This window comes from Vigna umbellata, chromosome 5 (genome assembly GCF_029865625.1).
Source record: "Vigna umbellata cultivar VRB3 chromosome 5, Vumbellata_1.0, whole genome shotgun sequence".
NCBI lineage: Eukaryota > Viridiplantae > Streptophyta > Magnoliopsida > Fabales > Fabaceae > Vigna > Vigna umbellata.
In genome coordinates, this window is record NC_142169.1 from 27,642,812 (window position 1) to 27,664,447 (window position 21,636).

At 34.0% G+C, this 21,636-nt stretch overlaps 3 protein-coding genes across 3 annotated transcripts; 2 read left to right on the top strand and 1 right to left on the bottom strand.

Moving 5' to 3' along the window:
* Positions 1-1,275: 1,275 nt before the first annotated feature.
* On the top strand, positions 1,276-5,341 carry P58IPK (DnaJ P58IPK-like protein). The gene is made up of 9 exons (XM_047303923.2): positions 1,276-1,530; positions 2,115-2,280; positions 2,794-2,995; positions 3,156-3,316; positions 3,409-3,502; positions 3,620-3,832; positions 4,009-4,089; positions 4,364-4,582; positions 4,834-5,341. Exons 1-9 carry the CDS (start codon positions 1,401-1,403, stop codon positions 5,029-5,031), a joined length of 1,464 nt encoding a protein of 487 aa, XP_047159879.2. The 5' UTR covers positions 1,276-1,400; the 3' UTR covers positions 5,032-5,341.
* A 1,030-nt stretch (positions 5,342-6,371) lies between these two features.
* FLA11 (FASCICLIN-like arabinogalactan-protein 11) lies at positions 6,372-7,351 on the bottom strand. The gene has a single exon (XM_047303924.2). It carries the CDS (start codon positions 7,279-7,281, stop codon positions 6,550-6,552), a length of 732 nt encoding a protein of 243 aa, XP_047159880.1. The 5' UTR covers positions 7,282-7,351; the 3' UTR covers positions 6,372-6,549.
* Positions 7,352-15,363: 8,012 nt separating this feature from the next.
* On the top strand, positions 15,364-21,380 carry LOC124830259 (uncharacterized). The gene is made up of 11 exons (XM_047303925.2): positions 15,364-15,987; positions 16,470-16,784; positions 16,862-16,970; positions 17,058-17,151; positions 19,210-19,297; positions 19,403-19,486; positions 19,769-19,865; positions 19,960-20,047; positions 20,235-20,340; positions 20,421-20,513; positions 20,780-21,380. The coding sequence occupies exons 1-11, from the start codon at positions 15,820-15,822 to the stop codon at positions 21,176-21,178; spliced, it is 1,641 nt and encodes a 546-aa protein (XP_047159881.2). The 5' UTR covers positions 15,364-15,819; the 3' UTR covers positions 21,179-21,380.
* The last annotated feature ends 256 nt before the right edge of the window (positions 21,381-21,636 follow it).

Consider the following 21,636-nt stretch of genomic DNA (forward strand, 5'->3'; position numbering starts at 1 on the left):
AGAATTGGTAATTGGCCTGGAGGGTTTTTTTAGAGATGATGATTCAACATATGCAGATGATGAAATTAGAGAAATTAGTGAAGATGGTGAAATTGAAGAGATCTTGAATGAACCTTTGCCTCAAGGTGAATATGTCAATGACTCAACTCTTTAGAAAGACAAATTGTTTAAAGGCAAGTGTTTCTGATTTTTTCAATTGGGGCTACAGTAGGGATGACAGAGAAAAGGTTGGAGTGAGAGAGATGAAAGAGAAAGGATTGAGAGGAATGAGAGAGGTCAGTAAGGGTTTGGGGGTTTCTTTTTTTTTTTTTTTTAAGTTTTAAGAATGAAAATTATTAAAATACCCTTAACCTTAAAACTTAGAATCCATGATATATAAAGGTATTTTTGTCTACTAAAATCCGGTACACATTGCTAAAATGTACCAACTGAAAAACAGGCGTGCGCGTTAGCAAACCCCTATATATATATATATATATATATATATATATATATATATATATATATATATATATATATATATATATAACTTCAAAAATACTTTTGCCAGAGGTATAAAATATATTCTCTTATGTTTTTAATATTATTTGAACAATTTGGCTTGACGTTTTAAATCTTGCAATATTTATCATTTTTATTATTTTTAATTGTAATTCAAATTTTAATATTGAATAAAAAATTGAAAATGAAATATACTACAATATTAATTATTCATAATAAATTTAGAAATATATTTGATATTTTTTATTAAGATTTAATTATGATGACATTTATATATTTTAAAATATTTATTCACCATAAAATGAATTTAAGTAAAATAGATATTTATTCTGAGTAATACATATGCTAAAATACTACTAATATAAATAAATCTTCTTATATAGATAACAATGACTATAGTTGAATTTTTTACATTTAAAATTATTTATTTATTTTAAAACTGAAGTTTATGTAATTTATATATATTTATGTATTTATTATGAATATTAATATAAATTATATCAAATTAAATATTTCTTTTAAAACTATGTTTGATAATGAAAATGATGACACGGAGTTTGAAGCTAAACAAAATGATCTGTCACATATTTATTGGTCTCCATTTGACATAAGAAGTTTCTTAAATAGAAGCGTGTCAAAATCCACGTGTGGAGCACCCATTGGATAAACCACGTGGCGTGACATGTATGTGTATTTGTAGCTCAAAGCTATTATTGAAATTACGAAAAGCCCCCTTACCCTGCTTCAAATATTTCATTTTATAGTTTTTGTTTTAGTTTTAGTTACAAAAATTAAAAATAAAATAATAAAGTGCTTCTGGTGATTCTTGGAACAGTATCCTCTGCGAATGTGAAAAACAACAAAGGATTTCAAAAACTAAAGAGGAAAGGAAGATCACAATGTTCAATGTTTTAGGTTTTTCGTTGTTGACAATGGATTCGGTTGCCTACAGGGGATTGCTCTACACATTCTTCATACTCAATTTCGTTTTGGTCTGCCAACTCATTCTCCTTCACCCTCTCGCTTCCGGTACTCCCTGATCTGTTTCTATGGATTCGAATTTCTTTTGAAATTTTCTCTTGCTCTTTTTGATTTGATGTTCCTTTTTCAGTTTTCCCTAGTTCTCCATGAGTTGTGTTGTTACCACAGTTTCTGTATTTAGCACCTGAGTTATTACTGTTTTTTAGTATATTTTAATGATAGATTCTTATGGTTTGCAAAAGAAAAAGTGTATTTTGCAAGACTGCTATTAACCAAGTTATTCACTTTTTTCAAGATATATCAATTCTAACAATAGACGTTGGTATGGTTATTCCACTGTGAATTATGATTTTAGAGCTTTAACTTCATAGGGCTTTTAGTGCAGGGTAGTATCAACATTAGAAACTGAAGTAGATTATTAACAACATATGTTGTTGTCAGATGAGAAAATTCATCTGTGATGTTTTCAACCCAACAACAGAATCTGATATATCATAGAAGGATGAGAAAATAGAGATAGTTAAAGAATGTATCTGTGATATTAGATTGAAGTTTTGCAACGGTTCTATGTTTAAGTTTGATAACAGTTTGTGTTGCCTTACATTCTTTGTTTTGTTGTCGGATGTGATCAGATGGAAATCCTGAAAATGCTGCTGAGTTGTTTGAGCGGGTATCGCAAAGCGTAAAAGTGAAACACTATACTGAGGCACTTGATGATCTAAATGCTGCAATAGAAGCAGACCCAAACCTTTCAAAAGCATACCTTTTCAGAGCCTCAGTTCTTCGTCAGATATGCAGGTGTGGTTCATTTGCAATCTTAGATACATTTACGTCTTAGATAACATCCCTTGTTAAATACCGCATTAAATAAGCTCATATTATCACGAAGACAGGGGATACTGTAAAAAATGCTGGTTACTGAAGTGTGTTTCCTCGAGTATTTTTTGTGCACATTTCAAAGTGGTTTTAAGACTGTTTTATTTATTTAATTTAATGAGTTGTTCAATTTTTTTTTTAATTGTCCACTTTCTTTTTGTTATGAGAGAGGGGCAGTATACCCTAAGCCTTCTTATTATCAATCAAGAATTATGAAAAACAGCTGTACTGTACTCCTTTTTCTGCTGCATTCCTTCCTAAAGTTAGCAAAGACATAATAAGGTCCTTCATTTAAACTCTGTTTCTGAAAATGAAGATCATATGACTCTTTCGTCTCTTCTCCTCACCTCCCATCTCTTATCCACCCCTCATGCCAAGTCTCTGAAACTCCTAATTAAGAAGTTATATCATTCAGGTGCTTTTTGGCTAATGTAGATATGAGCAATCCGAGAGGAGCTACAAACATTTTCTGGAGTTGAAGCCTGGAGATTCAGCTGCAGAAAAGGAGCTCTCTCAACTATTGCAGGCTAAAAGTGCTCTAGAAACAGCTCAGTCCCTCTATGATTTGGGCAACTTCTCAAAATCCTTGGAATTTATTGATAAAGTTGTTCTTGTTTTCTCTCCAGATTGCACTAAGGTAACTGTTTCATTCTCTTCTAGTTTTATAAATATAATTTCTGTTTTTGTTTGTGAGTAGTTACTAGTCTTAAAGTGAATGCATAAATAGGCATTGGTTTTGTTCTGGCATTTAGTTTGTGGAGCCAACATGTTAACTCTATGTGCATTATTTTATGCAGGCTAAGCTCCTTAAAGTGAAGCTGTTAATAGCTGATAAAGACTATGAGGGTGCCATTGCTGAGTCAGGGTTTCTTCTCAAGGAAGATGAAAATAATTTAGAGGCATTGTTGTTACGTGGTCGTGCATATTACTATTTAGCTGATCATGATGTTGCCACGAGGTGTGTCTTGTGGAAATGTTTTTAAATTTGTATGGTATTCTAACTAATATCTTTTTTTATATAATCTATCTTATATGTGAGTATATTTTCAGGCATTTTCAAAAAGGTCTTCGCTCAGATCCAGAGCACAGTGAACTGAAAAAAGCATATTTTCGATTGAAAAATCTACTAAAGAAGAGTAAAAGTGTAAGGCCTCGTCTATTGTGGAAATTTCTTTTTACATTTCACCTTGAGTCTATTTTCCTTTTTTCTTTCTTTTGTGTGTTAAAGAATGGTTGGTTGCCTTTTATTTCTATGTGAAAGGCTGAAGATAATGCGAGTAAGGGTAAACTACGTGTGGCAGTGGAAGAATTCAAAGTTGCTCTTGCTGTGGACCCTGACCATCTTGCGCACAATGTACATCTTCATCTTGGCTTATGTAAAGTGCTAGTCAAGCTTGGCAGAGGAAAAGATGCCTTGGAAAGTTGTAGTGAAGCTCTTAAGATCAATGAGGAACTTGTTGAAGCTCTTGTTCAGGTATGCTATGAACACCATTGCCCTTTTGCTTTGTTTTTTAATTTAGCAGTACTTTTTTGCTACAATCTTCTAGCCATTTGTCTCTTCATTTTTTTATTGTTGTGTTGTGTAATGGGAAAAGTACGTGATTGCAGTAAGATAACTGTGGTGTACCTTGCTCTTGTAATTTTTTACAGAGAGGAGAAGCTAAGCTCTTAATAGAGGATTGGGAGGGAGCTGTGGATGATATGAGATCAGCTGCTCAAAAATCTCCTCAGGTTTGTTATATACATAGTACTCATATAGCATGTTCAAAATCATTAATAAATTAGAACTTATTAGGATGACTTTTTGTGAGGAACAGGTGTAAAATCTTGAATTCGTTGAAAATGATACAAAAAAATACTCATCCTACCAGTGTTTGATATTGCTGTTATTTGAAAGTTTTAAAGTTTCGACAGTTCTTTGGTCGTGACATCATATGAGATTCACTAATACTGTAATACCTTAATATTTGTGTGCGTTTGAGTAATGATTTGTCTGTAACTTCAGGATATGAATATCCGTGAAGCAGTAATGAGGGCGGAGAAAGCTTTAAAGATAAGCAAACGTAAGGATCACTACAAGACTTTGGGAATTTCTAAAACTGCTTCTGCTGCTGATATAAAACGTGCCTACAAGAAACTTGCCTTACAATGGCACCCAGATAAGAATGTGGACAAAAGAGAAGAAGCAGAAGCTAAATTCCGAGAAATTGCTGCTGCATATGAGGTGAGGTCTATTATTTTCATCTTTTGGTTACCTTGCCTTTCTCCTAAAGTATTTAACGGGGACTCACGGATCATTGTTGAATGGGAATTGCTAACAACACATTCCTTTTTAACACACGTTTTGATATTAGTGAAATTTAACTGGAATCAATTAAATTTTGTCTTATTCTTAGTTTGGTGGGACTTATACCAAGTTCACCCAACAAGTGTGTTGAAAGGACTGCAATAACTGATTGTTGCAATTTGTTTTAGGTTCTGAGCGATGAAGACAAACGTGTAAGATATGACAGGGGGGAGGACCTTGAAGAGATGGGAATGGGCGGCGGCGGCGGCGGCGGTTTCAACCCTTTTGGTGGTGGGGGCCAGCAGTTTACCTTTAATTTTGAGGGGGGCTTCCCTGGTGGTGGATTTGGAGGGGGCTTTCCTGGAGGGTTTGAATTTCACTTCTGATTGGAAAAGCCACACCCCATATTTTTTATATTCTGAAGGGACCACATCAATTTTATTTCACTAATCCCTTTCTAACAGTTGTTGAGATCAATACGTAGGCCATCCCCAGTTACTTGTAAGATAAGAAACATGCTTTGGAGAAATTTTTGCTTTATGCAGAAGTGGTGGGTTTGGGGTTTGAATGTTAGTTGAGGAGGCATCATGGAATTGCTTCCAAGTTAACACCTTCGCAGTTTTGAGCTACTACTTGAGATCTATTTAGTTGCGAACTTCCAGTTATCTAGTAAAATTTAAAATTGATTAGCTGTTACTGTGGTTATGGCTCTACAATTTATTCACAATCAAGTTTTTCCATGGATACAAAATTGTTTCAATTTTTCTTTAAATGGACTGAATCAGTTTAAATATTTTAGATATTTTATTTTTAATTTTTTTTTGGATTAAACAATGTAATTTATTAAATTTGATTTTTTTAATATTTTAATTAATACAAAATACAAAGGATGTTTTAAAATTAAAATATTTAATAATTCAAAAGGCAGTCAATAGCAGTATTTAGGTAATATTGAAGTTATTTTTGAACGAAAGTTTTGAAAGATTTTTTAGTTAAGTTTTTTTTTTTTTTTTTTTTTTTTTTTTTTTTTTTTTTATGAAGATGTTTGAGTTTTGAAAGATATTAACAAAAAATACCTTTCACATATAGGAAATCTAATCTAATGTTGAACTAGCTTAAATTTTTAAAAAACAAAAAATCCGAAAACTCCTATTTTAACCTCATTAACAGAGACTATATGAAATAGAATAAAACATAAAGTGTTTCAAATCCTTACTTCCAAAAACATAATTTGAAAATTTCTAACTTAAATAATCATATTACCTTGATATTTTTTTATACTATTTTAAATTTCTATTATCAGATAATATATTTTATCATAAAATATTTTAAAAAAATTCTATAAAAAAATTATTCTCTATAAATTGTTAGATCAAACATTTATGATTTTTAGTAAATTTCAATTAGTGAAAGAAATGGATTAAATAATATGTTCGATTTTTTGTTCATAGGCATAAAATGATTGATCTATTTTATCACATTAAAGAAAATCTTAATACAATCCTTTATACTTTTCCAATTGTATATAACTAAGATATGTTCATCTTCCAAAAAGTGTGATGACCTTTGAAAGATATAGTTGTTTAAAAGACATAGCAGAATTGTCATCATGATTAAAAGTTACAAACCTTTTGATTTTGGCTTGTTGAATTGTATGATGAGATAGGAACAAGCATACATTTTAACAATGATAAACAGACAGTAGCTCCAAGTCCCAAATCAACTATTTGAAAGAAAGAACAAATCATTTATATTGAACCCAAAATTTTTTAACATCTTAGCAACAACACCACACAAGATCTGCATCTCCATCATCATCATCATCATCAATCAACCCAAACTTGCTCCAGGGAAAAAAAATTGAAAACAGGAACATGAAAAATGAGGCATCCTGCGACTTACATTCAGAAACAAGAAACGGCAATAACGGCAACAACAAAGGTAACAACTTCAACTGTCTTCCTTTTCAAACTCACTGCACTCGAAGCATCAGCGGACGAGTCCGAAGACCCTGATGGAGAATCAGCTGCCCCTGCTCGGACATTCTTCTCCGGCTTGGTAGGCGCCGGAGCCTCCGCCGGTGCTGCCGCCGGAGCCGTCGAGCCAAAAAGTGCCATAGGAAGAAGCACCTTATCGACCTGATACACCGCAAGCTGGTTATCACTGAATATAGTGTTGGACACTGTTGTGTCAATCACCCCAGTTGTTAGATTCACTTGGTTCCCGGAGGTGGTGACGTTCAGAGGGTACTCTCCGTCGTCGCTGTTCCCGGCTTGTGTGTGTAAAGGGTTGCTGGCGGTTTGGAACTGTGAGATGGAGTAGAGAGTGGGGAGGATGTGGAACTGCACCAACTGCATTTGGTCTTGTGAGTTTATGGAGTTTAGTGTTCCTGCTTTTAGGCTTGAGAATGCATTGTCAGTGGGTGCAAACAAGGTCAGGCCTTGGTTTGAGTTGTTGAGCTGTGAGTTGAGTCTGTCAGCTGTTTGTGTGGCTTTGAGAAGTTTGATGAAGGTTGTGAATTGCCCTGCTTTCTCTAGCACCTGGGTGATGTTGGTGGGTCCTGCTGGTGTCGGTGCTACTTGGGCTGAGATTGTTTGGATGAAGAGAAGAAGGAGGAAATGGAAAAACTTTGCCATTGGAGTGAGGAAAAAAGCTAAGAAGAAGACTGAGATTTTTGTTACAAGTGGAAGGAAGAGATGTGGTGTTGTAATATATACATGAAGGAGAGGGTGCATGGAGATTCCATATGTAAAAAGATTAGGTGAAAGGTTGCAATTAGTATAAGGTGGCAAGAGGCCCTCATGCAATGAATTTTCTTTCTAAAAAGCTTGATATTACAGGGAGGGAGAATTGCTTCCTTGGAATGGTCATTTTATTGGTGAAGATTGGGAAATGGGTGATGATTTTGTTAGAGAAAGTTGTTTTGTTGAAGGGACCACTTGCTAATGGTGTTGTTTAGGTATGTAAATACTTAATAAGGCATTGCTAGATGCTTGTAAGAAAAGCAATGTGCTTTACAGAAATATTTTGCTTTGTGAAGAAGTGATGATGAGGTGGATGTTAGTTAAGGAGGGTCATTTTGATGTTGTCCCGTTTCCTTTTCTGTGGTGGTTGTCACGATGCAGGATGACTTTAAATTCCAGGTAACCGTAACAGTTTCTCACACATTTGTGTCAATTTGAATTGATTCACAGTTAATGGTATGAAAACTTTAGTTAGTGATACTTAGCTGCAACTGTTCCTAGTGAAATTTCAATTCATTTGCCATACCCTTATAACTAAAAATGTTATCAGTCCATTGCAGTTAGAAGTGGGTTTTCCATTTATACAATGAAAACGATTCATGGACATTGTTTGCTATAGAAAAAAAAATGAAGTTATGATAGAAGGAAGAGTTAATATGATATGAGAAGAAAGAAAGAGACAAATAATTAATGGCGTCCACGCTTTACATATAATTAATCTTTGTACTATGTAACCAATTCTTGCATCTCATTAATTCTCTGGATTCGAGGTATTTTGCAGTTGATGTTATTTTCTGTTGCATACCGAGTATGCTCTGTTTTTGGTGTACAATGAAACTGTGAAACTATGTACTCTGTTCATTTATCAAGAAATCGAATGAGAATCGATTCATGCTAAATGAATCCCGACCATACGGTCGACCTCTTTCAATAATGAATTGTTTTGTGTAGAGTTTCTCTATATTGTGTTCAATATGACTTAACAATATGATCAGATTATCAATGATAATGATTTATTAAGCTCTTAACGCAGATTGAGGTGTGATTGAATCATTATTAGATCAATAAAAAGTAGAGATTCACCATAACTATTATAAATAAAGGTCTCAGTTATGACTTTTGGAGCATTATGCACGTTATATGCATTATTTGTTGTGCTAATCGATGAATCAATTATATTACTTACTTGAGAGTTGAAATATCTTTAACAAGTATACACCCACACTGCTTAAAAAGAAAAATAACAAGTAACTCAGATAATAATAGAAGATCATTAAAAAGTTCATCCTAAGCTTGAAGTGCATAGAAAATATCAATCTCTACTCTCAGACCATTTTCAATAGAAACAAATTAATATTTTAATAATTGCACTCGTTAACATTAATATATTACTTTTTGAAGCCCAAAGGAACCGTGACCTCACACCCAAAACAATGAAAAAACAAAAAAAAAAAACATAACTCCTTGAGCTAATACATGAAAAAGTTCAACTATTCTACACATAAACTTAGAAGATTCATGCTCTTAAAGTAACAAGAAGAATAGTTAAGCAAATTCAGGCATTAGGTTTAACACGTTGAAGATCTAATTAACATTTTGTCTAAGAGTTTCCATAATATCAATTTATTCACCTATATAAACAAAAGTTAAATACAACACATAGAAAGTCAAACACACAAGAAGAGTTTTGCATACCTTTCATTTGGATTAAATATTTTTTGCAAGTGTACCCATTTTTAAGTTTCAGTATCAAGTACCAAGGGATCAGAGTAGTATTCAAGTTATACAATATTTGTTTATTAGCTTTTACAGAAATTTAAATGAATACTAAAATATAAATAAATAAAAATAAAGACAAAAGATAAATTACAAGATATAAAAATAAAATTAGAACATAAAAATATATTAATGTTTTTTTTCATAATGAGAAAATATGTGTTTTGAATTAATCTCCTTTAATGTTAGATAATATTTTTTTAATCTAATTTTAACTATTTTATCTCACTTAACAAATAATCGAAATTGTTCTATTTATTAATAAAGATAAAATAAATAAATAATAAATTTTCTTATTTTAAAAAATCTAAAAACTAAAATATATTTCCTTAATTGTTATTAAAAAAACACAATTATCATAATTAATTAAAGATGAGACAAAATAAATTTTAGGCTTATCATATTCTTGAGAAAAATATTCTTAGAAAAAATGTAACTAGTATTTATCTTTATTTAAATGAACAAAGTCTTTAAAGTAGTTAAATACTAATTAGTCCTATAAAGATAAGTAAACTCAACACAATGTAAGGATTGAGAATGTTGCAACCCTATATTAACATAAGAATAAATATGTTTTTGTCCTTAAAATATTATGTAAAATTGAAAATGATGGTTGGTCAAAATTTTGATATTATTTAGTTTTTGTATTTTTAAAAACATTGGTTTTTTGTATATATTTTTCAATAGCATTAAATTTTATGTGGTGATACGAGTCTAATATTTTCTGTTTTTATTTTCAATGAAATGAAAAAAAAAATTGTGGGAGTGCGCTTAGTGGGTCAAACTTTCATCCCATTTTTCCTTTTTTTTATCTTCACCTCCAAAAGCTTCATTCATGCCCTTGCAGCCAAGAGGCAGTTCTTTTGCTTCTCCACCCTCACCAGCGCAAGGGTGGTTGTTCCGGTGCTTCCCGATCTGAAATGGAGCATAGACAGAGAAAAGAAATGGCTCCGGAGGTCACCGGTGTCGCGATTAGTGGTGCAACGGGATACTGGTGTGGTGCCATGGAAAAGAGACGTTGCTCCATATCTCGATTTGGGGAAGACGAAGACAGTGCGTGCGGAGAAGATGGGAAACAGGAGTGTTTTCGACGGTGCAAGGGACGTTACTGGGTGCATCGTGAGGCAGTGACTTTGGTCGGAGGCGTTAAGGCTGAATTGCTTTGGTTTGACAAGGAGAAGATGGCCAGAAATGGAGGAAAGAAGAAGCTGCTCCGCATGAATGATGAGGAAGGAGGTGCACCGGCAGTGCTGACGAAGCACTTCAGCACTGCCAATGACCATTGTCGCCGGTGATGATGACCTGGGTTTCTAGGTGGAGGAGAAGATGATCTAAGTTTATGTGAAGAAAAGAGAAATGGGCTGAAAGTTTGACCTACTGAATGATTCACACCTTTGATAAATGTTTTTTTTAATTTAAAAAATAAAATAAAAAATAATACGTGTTATCATTATTTGCCACATATAAAAAAATTGAATGTTTTTGAAAATATTGGAGGACCAAAGTTTCACTATTTCCAATTTTATATAATACTTGAAGAATAAAAAATATACTTAAAAAATGTAACGAGTACTTATGAATAAAGCCTCTATAGTAATCGAATACTAATTAACCTTATATAGTACATAAAGGGGGATTGAGAATGTTCCCATATATTAACTTATGCATATGTGAAAATTGAGAGTTCATGTATGATTATTAATTATGAATAGTTAATATATTCTGATTCACTTTGGATGTGCATCTCCTGTCTTACCACGTAGCCCTTACTAAAGACATCTTATATTTTATATTTTCAACCTCTTCAACATTGAATTGATTATTAAAGTTTTAATAGCCAAGAGATATAAAGATAATTTTAATTAGGTTCATAAATGCATCTATAATTTTGATTTTCCTCTATTTTTAATTTATTATAATTGATTTGGTTGCATTAGGATATTAATGATGTATTGTAGTTACTCCAAATTCATTTTGTAATTAACATTTAATAGTAAGAGTTTTCTTATTATAAAAGAAAGATCATTCCTTGAACTTTATGATACCATTCGTCCTAACAAAAAATCTCAATTGATAGCCCTACTAATTCTATTATAATAAAATAAAATAAAATATTATAATTATTAATTTTTTAGATATTTTAAATATTAATTATATATATATATATATATATATATATTATATTATATGATGAATTATTTTACTTTTTTTAATACTATACATAATTATCATTATCCATATAAATTATATATCTTCAATAAATTTTTTTTTTCTCACTTGCATGCAAAACAAAAATTTTGACTTTTACATTATAAAAAGAGGAGTAGAGTCCCTCTCAATAGGTAACCTCAAGACAACTGATCCTACACTTATGATTTAGTGTTGATTAATTATTTAGTATATAACTTTTACTAAAAGATGTGAGGATTACCATACGACAATTTATTTATTTAACGAAAAATTGATATTTTTAATCCTAAATTTTTAATATGTAATTTTTAAATTAGAGATTAAAAAATAACTAATTTAACCTGTATAAAATGTATTTATGTTAGACGGAAAGCATCGATTTAACTAATAACTGGAGATGAACTAGTTGCTTGATTTTTTATAAATTTTATTCAAGTTTGGAAGGTGAGGAGAGAAAAGAGCTGTACTTTACATTCATCATTGCTCTAAAATACAATTACTTTCGTTGAAGCCACAATTAATTTGTAATTGATTAACTGAAAATGAAATTCAAACACCAACACAATTTGCATTGGATGGACACACGTTCATCACTGCAGTCAATTACAGATTCGAAAGGCAAGAAAAATCATTCATATGCAAAATTTTAAACTTGCACGAGACTGAAATGTACACCAGATTCATCTACAATCACCGATACGGTTAAAGGAATAGACATCGGTTATTTTTGGTCATAGACATCAGTTTGGGTGAGGCATAGGATTCGACTCGGTTCTCTTAGAACCGAGGCAGTATCAAGTATCAATTCTTCCACCACGGACCTTCCCTTCATGAGCCTTCCATCGAACAGGTACTGCGCAGGGTGCCCATCCCGCTGGGAGAGAACGAGATGAGGAGAAAGGGCAGCAGAGGGAAGCACCAGTCGCCGACCACATAAGGCCTCAAGTGTTGGCCGCGAATGCTAATGAACTTGTCCTAGACGATGTCGCCGAAGGTGAGGCGGTGGTAGAGATTGGAGAAGGCGATGTGGGGTTGTCGTTGAGGGTCCTTTTGAGTAAGGGGATGTCTGAGGTGGTGACAACAACTAGAAAGCTCTTCCAGTTCAATACATCAGCGAACAACCCAAATGTTGTTCATCGAAAATTTGAAAACAGGGAGTCTTACCGTGTGTTTATCGAACAACCAAATGCTTTTTCATTTCACCAAAGGACAAAATTCCCCTTCAATCCCTTCATCGCCGACAAGCAGCCCCAAGAAAAAAGAACCTTCTTTTCACAATCTAGCTCCAAACCACTTCAATTCCCAACAGAGCCTCACTCGTTACCTTACAGAGGTGAATCCCCCAAGACCAACCAAGAGTTGCAGCAAAAAACAAAACTTCAAGATCAAACAAAAAAATCGAAAGCTAACACCAAAAATACTTCCCCTCTCTAAAGCTTCAAACTTTTATCGATTCAGATCAACTCCAGCCAAACCCCACCACATGCATCAATCAAAAAACAAAGGAGGGGCGCGATGGAGGAGGAGTGGAGGAGGGAGGAGGGGTTGGCGGTGGTTGATGAGAAGAACATACTAGACCAACAACAACAGCACCAATGGCGGATGAACATCAGCAACACCAGCGACGAAGACGACAGCGACAGTGGTGCACTTGGTAGTGGCGACGGCGGGGAGGCAAGGACCAGTGGTGACGATGAAGAATAGTCGAAACCACGACGCCCATAGGTTGAGCCAGCGATGGTAGTGGGGCACCTGGCAGTGGGAACTGAGACGACGGGGGCGGTGGTGCAGTGGCGTGGCGGCAAAGCAAAGAGCAGTGGTGAATGGCGAGGCAGAGAGGTTTCGCGCAGAGACTTGGGAAGAAGAACAGTGAAAGTGAATAAAGTTTTGAACTTTAACCCTCGAACCCAACTATAGCCATCGATTATAAGAAAAAACGAGGCATAAACCCTAATGTAGGCATCAATTACAATAAAACCGAAGCATAAATGTGATACGACTTCGTTTAATCTGCAACCAGTGCAGTATCTCTCTTCGAAAAAGCAAATGTCTGATTTGCAGTTTAAAATATTATTTTTTAAGTGGTCACCACAGTTTTCTGCCTCGGTTTTTTAATCAACTGAGGCAGTATACTCTTTTAGACAACGGGTTTAGAAGAACCGATGTGTATAGTGTCTCTAAAATTATATTTCTGTCACCGCGTTTTTATACGTCTCGGGTTTTCAAAAAACCGAGGCATAATAGGCAATTTAAAAACCCTATCTTTTACTAAAACCCAAGTTCACGCACGAGCTAAAATATTAAATAAAATTCAGAAAGTCAAATAATAAAAAACAACGGTTGAAAGTTTCATATAACTAGACATAAGACCAAATTATAATATATAAGTGAGTGCAAACCTTACTATACAAACTAATTTTGTCAAGTTGAGTTAGATTTAAAGTCTATTTCTTAATATGGTATCATAGCTTCCTCGAGAATAAGCGCACCTGCCCGGACATTTTTCTTTAGTAAGAATAAGATTTAAATATTCAAGACGAAGGATGTGGTGTATAGTACTAGATTGGCAAAGGAAAGGTTAGGTGAAAGATTGCAGTTGGTATAAGTTAGCAAGACAGTACAAAAACGATAACAGATGATTGCTTTGGGAGGCAGAAAAAGAGTATTCATTACATATTATTTATCTCTGCAACCTAACTTTGGGAGATCGAATGATAAGGTCATGTAAGAGCCTAGTAAGGAATACAAAGGTGAGCTACCACTAAATAAAATATTATTTTCAACTTTAAACATATATATATATATATATATATATATATATATATATATATATATATATATATATATATATATATATATATTAATTGTTTAAATCATATTAATTGATTTAATATGTTATCTCTTCTGATCCATTCAAAAACTATACAAGAATATCTTGAATGTTGGAGTTGTAGGGACAACTCGGTTTATACAAAAACATGTCTTTAAAATATTGATATACATTAGTTTTAATATTTAAAATTATAATAACAATCTTTTTAGTATGCCAATAATAACGTATTTTAAAACACAATATAAGACAATAAAAAGTACTCTCTGGATTCACATAACACCTTGAAAGAGATAGAACTTAGAAAATTTTGTTACTCTTTAGACAACGAATCACGTTCACAGGGTCCATTCTTTATATTTAAAGTTTGCAATAACGTTAAGGTGGCTTCTTTCTGTACTTCCATATATTTCTTTCTGCACCCTTAAAAAGTTTTGTATTTTGAATTATGGAGTCTAGAATGTAAATTTTGTATTCTGAATTATATAATTTAATATATATTTTGTATTTTGAATTGTGAAGTCTGTAAATTTTGTATTCTGAATTATATAATTTATAATGTATTTTTTATTTTAAAATATATAATCTAAATTTTTGGAATACAATATTTGAAATATAAAAATTTATTATAGATTATACCATTAAAAAAATTGTATTTTGGATTACACGATTTAAAATATATTTTTTATTTTTCATTTGATAATATATAATTTAAAATATACAAAATTGTATTTTAAATTATATAATCAAAATACAAAAAATTATAGGATTGTAGGTCAAAATAATGGAGGGGCATGAAGAAATACCTTACCTGACCCAACCTTAGGATAAGCATAACACAGACACTGGTGGAACATAAATTGAAATTCATTTGTAACAGACTAACATTTTCTTCAATTTCTAATGATAGGTTTTTTTTCTCTTTAAAACGAGATTATAATTATTCTTAAAAATTATAGAGAATAAGTCTAATATTGAGAGTTCCTTCTTGAACGAACTCTGACTTTGAGAGTACATTTCGTAGTATATTTTTTTGTAACAATTTCACTGCTACTACGCAACGCGGTTTAGCGGGTTTGGGAGAATCCTTTTATTGGGCCTTTGACATGGACTCCTAAAAGCCCAAATGGCCATGGCACGCACAATAAAACATAGACAGTGAAAGATTGCGCAACACAACAAATCAGAGCACACACATTGATGAATTGGTATGGTGCTTCATTGTAGAGTAGACTAGCTTGCTTGCCTGCAGGAATTAGCGCATCGAACCTATCGGCGTATCCCGGAATCGGGTTTTTCTGTTCAAAAAGTGCAAGCTGATACGATCAGATAAGATAAGAAGAGAGGAAAAAAAAAAGTTTGTAACTAATTCGCAAATGGCAATCGTGACCGTCGATTACGTTGACCGATGAATATAAAAAAGACGCGATTCGCACTTGCCATCCCCATTGGCATCGCCAGCGCACACATCAAATCAAACAGCCGCAAACCCTTAGTCTCTTCTTCTCGTTGGCGTCCCCTCTGATCCGTGCTGGCAGCGCAGAAGCCATTGCTGGACCTTCCAAACCCTAACAGAGTCACGCAGTCAATTGCGATGTGATGATCGTTCACACGTGACGCTACACGGCACGAAGATGAACACATCCAACGGCATCATGACACAGTCGTCTTCGTCGGGAGCGACACAGTCGCCCGGGCTCAAAACCTATTTCAAAACTCCCGAGGGAAGATATAAGCTTCAATACGAGAAGACTCACCCTTCCAATCTTCTTCATTACGCCCATGGAAAAACCGTTACTCAGGTTTTCTCTAAACCTGACTCAATTCTCTTTGACATGACGTTTGCTACTCTTTTTGCTATTCCTTGTGATTTTTGGTGTTAGGGTTGTAGAGACTCGCTTTCTTCATTGCTTATCATGTGTAATTTTATAATCTATCTTTTTACATCATTTTTTTTTATTTTTTATTTATTTTTCCTTTGATTCATTCCTAGTTGTTTCCTTGATATTCGTTATATTCTCTTATCTTCACTCATCTGAGTTCTGATTTTCTCTTCTTTTAAATTCAATCGTGGCGATGTTTTTTTAGGGGAATGTTGGCATTTCGGGATGAGTAATTGACCTTGGCATTCAATTCCACATGTGGTTTTATTGTCTTTTAACTATTATTTTGTTATAGTTTCGGGGAATTCTGTAATGCTTTATCTTTCGTTACTGTTTATTGTGTCGACACGATGCTTGTCTTGACATATTAGTGTGCATTACTTGTTTGATTCAACGATTAGGTAACCCTGGCACATCTCAAGGACAAGCCGGCACCGTCTACACCAACTGCGTCGTCCTCAAGTTTCAGTGCCAGCAGTGGGGTACGGTCTGCGGCAGCTAGATTATTGGGAGGAAGCAACGGAAGCCGGGCACTTAGTTTTGTTGGAGGCAACGGTAGTAGCAAGAATAATGGAGGAAACAGTAGGATTGGTTCCATTGGAGCCTCCAGTACAAGTAGTTCAATGGCTAATCCAAATTTTGATGGGAAAGGCACGTACCTGATATTCAACGTCGGTGATGCAATTTTCATTAGCGATTTGAATTCTCAAGACAAGGTATATTATTATTCGGACATTGGTTGTTTTTAAGAATTTTGGATTCACTTCATGAGGTGTTTCTTTGTTGCGTGTAGGACCCAATAAAGTCTATTCACTTCAGTAACTCGAATCCAGTGTGCCATTCGTTTGATCAGGATTCTAAGGATGGGCATGATTTGCTCATTGGTTTGAACTCTGGCGATGGTAAAGAAGTCTTTGCTAAACTTTAAATTTTCATGTTTTAAGGAAAATTAAGTATTATGAATTTATTGTTTATGTGTATTATTGTAGTCTACTCAGTGTCACTGAGACAGCAATTACAGGATGTTGGTAAAAAGCTTGTTGGGGCCCTCCATTACAACAAAGACGGTTCAGTCAATAACAGGCAAGATATGATCATCCCAATTCTTGTGCTGTTTTAATTATGAGTGCTAATTTTTCTCCGAATTGTTGAATGGCCTAATTTGCAAGAGCTCTTTCTTCTTTATGCAAAGAGTACTAGGCCATTGGAATTACGTACAATTCTGAGTTTTAAGTGCTTCGTGTGCTGATACACATAGGAGGGAGAGATTCATTCTCGAATGTTGATTCTAACTCAACCTTATAAGCAACAACCATTTTTTCTTTAGAAGTCTCCCTGTATTGATTGAGCTCGGAGTGTCAGTTTTCAATAATAGATTATAAATTAATATTATGCAGGGATGGTTCAACTTAGGTAATTTATATACTTTGACTGTCACTCTGTAATCAAAATCAACAATATAGGTCTTGCTAGTTGCTGATTTAATGAGTGTTCTAAGAGTCTGGTTGTATTTCTATTAAACGATTTGAATTACTTCAAAAATTAAATATTCTTAATTTGTGATTTGATATAATAAATATTTTCCTTCTCATTGAAATACTTTCCAATTTTGTTTCCTTACCTAGTGACCTTAGGCCGCTCATTAGAATTCAGGCAAGGTTATTTATTGTTCGTGCTATTGTGGTTGCCAATAATGCAGTTGCCTATAACGTTGTGTACATGCTCATTATCACTCATATCCTGATTCCTTCCTGTCAAACCCTATTTAAGAATAGATGGAAGGTTTTTTGTTTCCTATGGGTTCTTTCAGGATATCCTGAAAACTAAGAAGTATACTATTTCAGTTTGTGAAAACTTGGAAAGATGTGCCTAATTTTTTAGTTTGAATGTCTTGGTGAATGGTGATCCTGGACATGGTGATTTGTCTCATATGTGAATGAAGGTTTGATACAACCATGATCCCAAGGCTCAGTATTAGAAAGTGGGTTTTTTTAAGCCTAACTGAGCTTCACAAATCCGGCTTGTAAGGTGAGGTTTGCATCTCACTTATATATTATAAATTGGTCTTATCTCTAGTCGATGTGGACTTTCAACACACTTCTTTCAAGTCGAGGTATAGACATCTCAAATTACAACACATGCTATTTAATGGACTGGAAGCATAGTTGTTAAACTATAGTGTCAACTCATGAACTTGTTAACTAGCTCACTCGTGCAAATTGGGCTGAGTTGATTGTAAAGTCATTTCTTGGTGAACTCAAAGGTGAGATCGCTTAAAAGTCCAAGTTCAAATGAGAGTTGGTAGGTTGACCTCCACCTCCATTTTATAATGGTGTTGCACCATTTAATTTCTCCAAGTAGTATTGCCTGTTATGTCACCCTTGGCTCATTTCGCACCCCACTTCTTGATTATCCCTTACTATTTGTGATTGCTGCTACTGCTGCTTAGTTGTTCTGCAGCTGCTAGATATTTTTCTGCATTTTTTTTGGTAATTGCTTCATTGCTGATGGTGCTAGCTGTTTCATTGTGGCTTGATCTGTGAGAAAAGTGCATCACAGAAGTTGGCAACCTTGAATGAAGCATGCTTATGAGATATTAGTCTCAGATTTTTAATTCTCCACCTATGTTCATTTTTTACAATTTTAGAATTTCTTTGTCCTATCCTTTTCATGTCTGTTTGTTCTTTAAATTTCGACCAAAAATAATTATAAATATAAAAATTGATAATTGATTATGTCTAAGCATTTTCTATGATAATGACTATGGTTAAGGATTTATTCTTTTAGATTATTTGATGCCTTCAAGAATAGGGTTGCTATTCAAATCCAGTAGATTAGTCGACCTAAAAAATGCTGAGTTGAGCCAATAACGAGAACATGGATTTCCCAGTCAGTGGAAAAGTTTGTTTAATGGTATCCACGAGGTTTGTCTTAAAAGTATTACTTAAGTCGGTAAATTATGTGAATGTTGATATCAGTGGTTGTAATGCTTTGCATTAAGTGGTAGAGAAGTTAGAGATCAATATCTGAATTGTGAGTTGTTATAGTTGTATGGCTAACTTCTAGAGCTTTAATTTAATGTCTTGGAATGTTATGCCAAAGATTCTGATTGCAACTCTTAATTGGTTTTGAGTTGAACAGTCGTTGTACATGCATTGCTTGGGTGCCTGGAGGTGATGGTGCTTTTGTTGTTTCTCATTCTGATGGTAATTTGTACGTGTATGAGAAGGTAAGTATCAATTATCAGTAGAGAGTCTTATTTTATGGTTCACTTAGAATGTGATATTTCTTATAGTAAGTTACGAAGATATGTAACTTTTCTTTCCCATTTCAGAACAAAGATGGTGCGGGTGATTCTTCTTTTCCAGTTGTAAAAGATCAAACTCAATTTTCTGTTGCTCATGCACGTTACAGTAAGGTATTGAGTTTAATGAATTTTTTATTTCTAAATAACTTACTGATACAAAACTTTTTCCCCCTTGATCTAACTATCTATATATTTTAATTTTTCTGTAGTAAATTCAGCCTATATCACTTGTTAGTAATGACTGCTTAATTCATGTAGAACTTTGCAGCTTTCTCACTCAATACTACTAATACATCCAAGGCATAATTAGTTTTTGGATGATATGAACTCTACAGCTTGTAGTTCTGGAGAATACGTGACCTATCATTTTTTTTTAAATGTTGACTTTTGCAGAGTAATCCGATAGCCAGATGGCATATATGCCAGGGTTCAATTAACAGTATTTCTTTCTCAATGGACGGAGCACACTTGGCAACTGTTGGACGAGACGGTATATCCATTTTTATCCTCAGCATGAAATATCTACTCGTTTCCATGTCCTTTAAAAAGACACAATCTCAGTTTATTTTACTTACTGCTTCCAGGTTATTTGCGAGTTTTTGATTACTCAAAAGAACAACTTATCTGTGGCGGGAAAAGTTATTACGGTGCTTTGTTATGCTGTGCGTGGAGGTTAGTCATGCTTGGGTCTAGTCAATTTATAAATGAAAAGGGAAATTGTGGATTTTTCCTATTTCTTCTGTTTGCCTCTTACTCTAGAGCTTATAAAATAACAATACTTTTCTTGCATTAGATTTTTTTTTTATTGATTCTTATTTCTTTTTTATACAAATTCATATTTAAAAATCGACTTTGACAGCATGGATGGAAAATATATTTTGACGGGAGGGGAAGATGATTTAGTTCAAGTTTGGAGCATGGAAGATCGGAAGGTTGTGGCATGGGGTGAGGGACATGGCTCGTGGGTAAGTTGCGCGTTAATTTTTAGCAGTGGCAAGTTTTTCTATATAGGGCTTATTTTGGTTCTCTTCAAATGCTGTGTCAGGTCAGTGGAGTTGCTTTCGATTCATATTGGTCATCACCAAATTCAAATGACAATGGAGAGACCGTTATGTATCGTTTTGGTTCTGTTGGTCAGGTACGCAGAAAAAATGTTTTCATTCTAGATTTTACTTTTCCTTTGTGTCGCTTTTCACTCAATGTAAAACGTATATATTCCTAACTTGGTTCTTTGTGTAGCCTTTTTGTACTAAAAAATTTTCTCATGATTCTTGGCCTCTGTCAGTATAGATTTTTAAAAGAAAGTTGTTGTTTCTGCTTGCTTTGAAATTGCAGATTGTTAGATAGATTTTGTTTAAAATATTTGATAGTGGCAGTTGAGTAATTATTGAAATTTGGTGTCAGGATACACAATTGCTTCTATGGGACCTGGAAATGGACGAAATCGTGGTGCCATTGAGGCGGCCAGCTGGTGGATCCCCAACTTACAGTACTGGAAGCCAGTCATCACACTGGGACAATGTGGTCCCATTGGGTACCTTGCAACCTGCTCCGAGTATGCGGGATGTTCCAAAAATATCTCCGTTGGTTGCTCACCGTGTGCATACTGAACCACTCTCTGGCTTGATATTTACCCAGGAATCTGTGCTCACTGCCTGTCGGGAGGGTCACATTAAAGTCTGGATGAGGCCAGGTGTTGCTGCTGACACCCAATCAACCAACTCTGAAAACTTGTTAGCTACCACTCTCAAAGACAAGCCTTCACTCTCAACCAAGATCACCAATTCTCCCTACAAACAATGACTTACACTGTTTGGTCCAACTTATTTTTAACTTTTCTTCTCCTGGGCCAAACAACATTTATATACAACTTATTAAATTTTTAAGCAACTTATTTTATAATGTAAATGTCTTCAAAAAAGTAGTTTTTAGATAAAGCTACTTGGAGCTTTTTTTGTTAAGCCTCCTCCTCCTCTCTGGGTTATATTTATTTTTCCTTTTTCTATTCTTTTTCTAAAACCTCATTTTGGACTGCTTTGTCATTTACTTTTTATGCTCCTTATTTTATTTTAGGCCCATTAATCTTTATCCTTACGCGTGAACCTTGCCTCTTTTTCTTTCTTAACTTCTTTTCTGAAACAAAATTTAAAAATTCTCAATGAACAAACAACTCTTGTTACACTTTTTATTTCCTTGCTAGAACAATCTAAAACTTCAGTCACGCTTCTTAATCGGAGAATTCCGTCACTATTTTTTATTAT